This window comes from Montipora capricornis, chromosome 10 (genome assembly GCF_036669925.1).
Source record: "Montipora capricornis isolate CH-2021 chromosome 10, ASM3666992v2, whole genome shotgun sequence".
NCBI classification, from domain to species: domain Eukaryota; kingdom Metazoa; phylum Cnidaria; class Anthozoa; order Scleractinia; family Acroporidae; genus Montipora; species Montipora capricornis.
In genome coordinates, this window is record NC_090892.1 from 26075888 (window position 1) to 26080887 (window position 5000).

Below are 5000 nucleotides of genomic sequence, written 5' to 3' on the forward strand. Positions count from 1 at the left end.
TCACAAACTTTTTGAAATAATAGAATTCACTACTTGCACAATCTCATAATACACCTCTTTCATCCCCAAAGATTTGATCATATTGCGATTGCAATTTCTCCTGGGACATGAAGGTGCCCCAAGAGAAATCGAAAGCAATGCCTATGCAAATTTCTTGGGGGTAAGAGGGGTGTATTATGGGATTTGTGCAAGTAATGAATAGAATAGAGTAGTTTTTTTGCTTGGTTGCAGCGATCTCCATTGCCTCACATACTCCCCTCCCCAACCCCCCTTCTCACCTCGTCTTTAAAACTTTCCCGCAAGGTACAGCGAGAAAATATCAAGTAAAAAGGCTTACCTTTCTTCTGTTAGTCGCAACGTCTGTTTTCCATATGGAGCAACTAAGTTATTTTATAAACTTCTTTGCGATGCGGGTTAAAATGGCGGCGGGATTTGGGATATAACAAATACATGGCTCTTTTTTCCATGGCTCTCTTACCTCGCGAGTGATCTCATTTTAGAAGTTAACATAAGCTTAGCAGAAAGGACAAAGGATTAAGAAATGACAGAGAATCGAGCCAGAGTCGCTGGGTTTCGTCTTACTAATTCCGATGTCCAGTTGACTCTAAATATAATATTTAGACAAACTGCCAAACGGTCCGTTTTTAAAAAAATTCATCAAGTTAGGTAGCAGGGTTGGGCAGAGAAAAGAATGAAGTTTACTAGAAACAAAGATTGGTTTGTTCCGATTTGTCATGGGACGCCCTTCGATCTTAACCGTTCAGTAGCCACTTCGCAATGGCAAAGATCTGCTTACAGTAAATGTTTAGTGAACAGGACGCACTTCGATTAATGGTTTCACTCCTTCGTTCGTTATTTAGAATGACAACCTTTAAAACCTTCAGATCAGAAAATTTCATACAACACGTGTTTCATGGCCGTCCGCTAAAACAACTACATTTCGTACCCTTTCATGGCTGAAACTTTACAAAAATTATTAGAAAAGAAAAGATTTTTATCTTCTTCTTCGGAGGAAACTTCACTTCCCATCCGAACGTCGAAGAACCGCAAGAAACCAAGAGGTTCTAATTTTACTTTAGACACGGCTTCAAACCACGAGGAAGATACAAACTCCGTAACAACACCAGAGATGTCTGCAAACCTTGATGCAAAACTGGAAGTGATCTTATTGAAGCTAGAGAAATTAGATGCGATTGAAACGTCTGTTAAAGGCCTGCAAGATACACTCGCTCGAATGGACGACCGAATTCGTGCCCTGGAAAGTGTTCAAGCGACGTCAAACCAAGATATAAACGACCTCAAGGACAGTTTAAGTTTCACCGAGGACCAACAAAGGAAAACTACCGAAGGCTTTGACACATATAAGGAGCAGATCAACCTTAAAATGACCGAACTTTCCAAGAAAAACGCCGAATTGGATAGCAATATCAAAGAACTGGAAAATAAAAATCTCTACCTAGAAGCATATTCCAGGCGTGAGAACATTAAATTCGAGAACATCCAAGAAGAAACCGGACATGGCGCTCACCAAGAAGACACCGAAGATGTGCTTCGTACCTTCCTCGAAACACACCTCGGTTACGAAAACGCCAGATCGGTCGAGATGCAGCGTGTACACCGCCTAAAGGTAAAGAAATCCGGAGCAATTGCAGAATATCCGGCCCACCAAATGTCCTACTTAAAAAAGGTGCCAACGCGGTCCGCAGTCCCGAAGTCGATCAATGAAAAGAAAAGTGTTAAAGGGTAAGCAGTGAAATGAACTGCCACCGCGGTCCGCAGTCCCGCAGTCGTTGAATGCAAAATGTTAAAGTGAACTGCCACCGCGGTCCGCAGTCCCGCAGTCGTTGAATGCGAAATGTTAAAGTGAACTGCCACCGCGGTCCGCAGTTCCGTAGTCGTTGAATGCAAAATGTTAAAAGGAAGGCACTAAAATGAACTGCCACCGCAGTCCGCAGTCCCGAAGTCGTTGAATGAAAACTAGGGAGTTTTAGCAAAGACGACGGCTACAGCAACGAAAACGTTAGTCCAAAATGTAACTTAGCGCTATTGCAAGTATTTCGCCATTAATCCGTCTTTTTCACATTGTACAATACAGGCGAACTACCCTGTAAATGGATGGGTACGAACGGTTTTAAAGTCCAAACTGAAAAATGACCTTTTCATTGTTATATGCTCATGTTGTCGTCAAAACCTAAAATTTGGTGATTTTACGTTGTTGTTTTGTGGGCTACGGCAAAGAAATGCACGGAAATTCGTGTTGCACGTGCAGCACGAGCATTTTTCCTTTTTCAACCAATAACATTCTTGCTTTGTGGCGTTGCCGTAGCCGTACCCGTCGTCTTTGCTAAAACTCCCCACTGTTAAAGGGCAACCGCTAAAATGAACTGCCTCCGCGGTTCATAGTCCCGTAGTAGATGAATGAAAATTGTTCAAAGGCAAGATGATCTCGTGAAAAGTGTAGTGAACCGAACCGAAAAATGAAAGCTAGAATTTTACGAGAATGCTAAGGCTTAATCACTGAAGCGAGCGCTTAGGCTTAATCACTAAACGACTGCTTTCTTGTTCAGACGATCGTGCTTAGGCTTAATCAGTAAAGGACCGCTTTCTTCTTCACACAATCTCATGAAAAGTGTAGTCAACCGAACCGCAAAATAAAAGCTAAGAGTGCTTAGACCCAATCATTGAAACGAGCGCTTAGGCTTAATCAGTAAACAAATTCTTTCTTCTTCACACGATCTCGTGAAAAGTGTAGTTAACGGAACAGCAAAATGAAAGCTAAGTAGCGATTGCAGAATACCCGGTTTAGGAACAGAATTATGAATTATATCATTTTCTGTCCCATGCCACTGCGGACAAGCAGCATTGTTAAACACGACTGCGGGACTGCGGTGGCAGTTTTTTAAGTAAGGCATTTAGTGGACGCGGAAGCAGCATTGTTAAACACGACTGCGGGACTGCGGTGGCATTTTTTTAGGTAATACATTTAGTGGACGCGGAAGCATAAATGTTAAACACGACTGCGGGACCGCGGTGGCAGCTTTTTTAAGTAGGACATTTGGTGGGCCGGGTATTCTGCAATTTAGCCAGAAATCCAACGCTAGCAATGATACAAAACCAAAACCCATCATAGCTAGATTTTTACGTTACAAGGATTGTGAACGCATTTTTTCTCTGGGCCACCGACTGAAAGGCACCGAATTCCGAATGTACCAAGATTTGCCATACGGCATTGTAGAGAGAAGAAGAAAACAAATGGACACTTTCAAACTCGCAAAGAGGAACAAAATCCCAGCCGCATTCAGTAAGTCCCAGCCTGATAAGCTTTATATTAGAGGGAAATTATGGCCCGTTGGTAAACCACTTGACTTAGCCTTGTGTTAATTTAGCTGTTCATACACTAATCCGTTTTAGCGGACGGGCAAATGCAATCAACTGACAACCAATCCAACTAAAATTGCTGTTCCCAGACCGAAACGCAACTAGTGCGTTTTCAAGATCATTACAGAGGTCTTGTTTAAATTGTTGTATGTTTTTTAGCATTTCAGTCCTGGTGTATTTGAGTGTTGTAGTGTTTCTAGCTACATGCAGTGTCTGTTTATTTCCATTAAATTTCACTATTTTCAATTATGCTATAAACTCCAACAAATGCAAATTTCACCAGTCCCAAAGGAGAAAACGAAGCCGTCAAAACTGTATCTCACCTCAAGTTGCCTTAATCACGCATATCTTAAGTCAATTTACTCACACCATCAATGGACACTATTGAAAATCTGGACATTAAGTGCCTCTCAATTAACATAAGAGGTCTCAACAAGTCGATTAAGCGCCGTTCAATTTTTCGATGGATCCACAACCAAAACGCTCAATTTACATTTCTTCAGGAAACCCACAGCACTAAACTTACCGTAGACACTTGGTCCGCTGAATGGGGCGGCAAAGCTTTTTTTAGCCACGGTACATCAAACAGCAAGGGAGTAATGATACTTATAAACCCAAAACTTGATTGTAAAATAGAAAAGTGTATTTCTGACAAAAACGGAAGATATATCATTCTGGACGTATCAGTCGAAGATTCACGTTTAATTTTAGTCAACATCTATGCACCAAATGACCTAAACCAACAATCCAAATTTTTTAGATCCCTACACCATCAGCTGCAAGACTTTTCTCAGGAAAATATCGTTATCGGAGGTGACTTTAATTGCGCTTTGTCGGACAAAGACAAAAAGGGTGGAAACGCGGTCGCCCAGAAAGCGTCTGTAATTAAGGAAATCGAAGAGCTGTGTACATCTTACAACTTAGTCGATATCTGGCGTCATTTAAACCCTCTCCTCGAATCGTACACTTGGAGAAATAAGTCTCACAAGATACAGTGCAGATTAGACTTCTTTCTAATCTCGGAAGAGCTCACAAATGTAGATGCGACGTGTAAAATTTTCCATGCGCCCGAAACGGATCATTCTGCAATTTCGTTACTCTTGCAGACCAGATTTAATAAACAACGCCGAGGCCCAGGGTTTTGGAAATTTAATAGCTCTCTACTTAAAGATGACAATTATGTTAACGCTCTACGCAAAAACATTGATTTGTTCAAGGCCAAATATGAAAATGTTGAAGATAAAGGTTTGAAATGGGATCTTATAAAAATGGAGATTAGGGGTTTTACTGTAAAATATGCCAAAACGAAAGCAAAAAGACGTAAAAACGAAGAACTGACACTCCAAAACAAAATAAATGAACTTCTGCTAAGTCTAGAAAGAAATCCTAACAATAACCATGCCCAAAACGAACTACTCGCAGCAAAATTACGTTTGCAAAAAATCATGCACTTCAAAGTAAAAGGCGCGATCCTCAGGAGCAAGGTAAGATGGTATGAAGAAGGTGAATGTAACACGAGATATTTTTTCGGCCTAGAAAACCGTGCCCAAACCAAAAAAGCCATTAACAAGCTGAAAATAAACGATGACACATACATTTATGATCAACTAGCCATCCTAGAC

The 5000-nt window shown here is 41.1% G+C and overlaps 1 protein-coding gene across 1 annotated transcript; it reads left to right on the plus strand.

Moving 5' to 3' along the window:
- Positions 1-952: 952 nt before the first annotated feature.
- Positions 953-1747, plus strand: LOC138020533 (tropomyosin-like). Its single transcript, XM_068867503.1, has one exon. The coding sequence runs from the start codon at positions 953-955 to the stop codon at positions 1745-1747; it is 795 nt and encodes a 264-aa protein (XP_068723604.1).
- The last annotated feature ends 3253 nt before the right edge of the window (positions 1748-5000 follow it).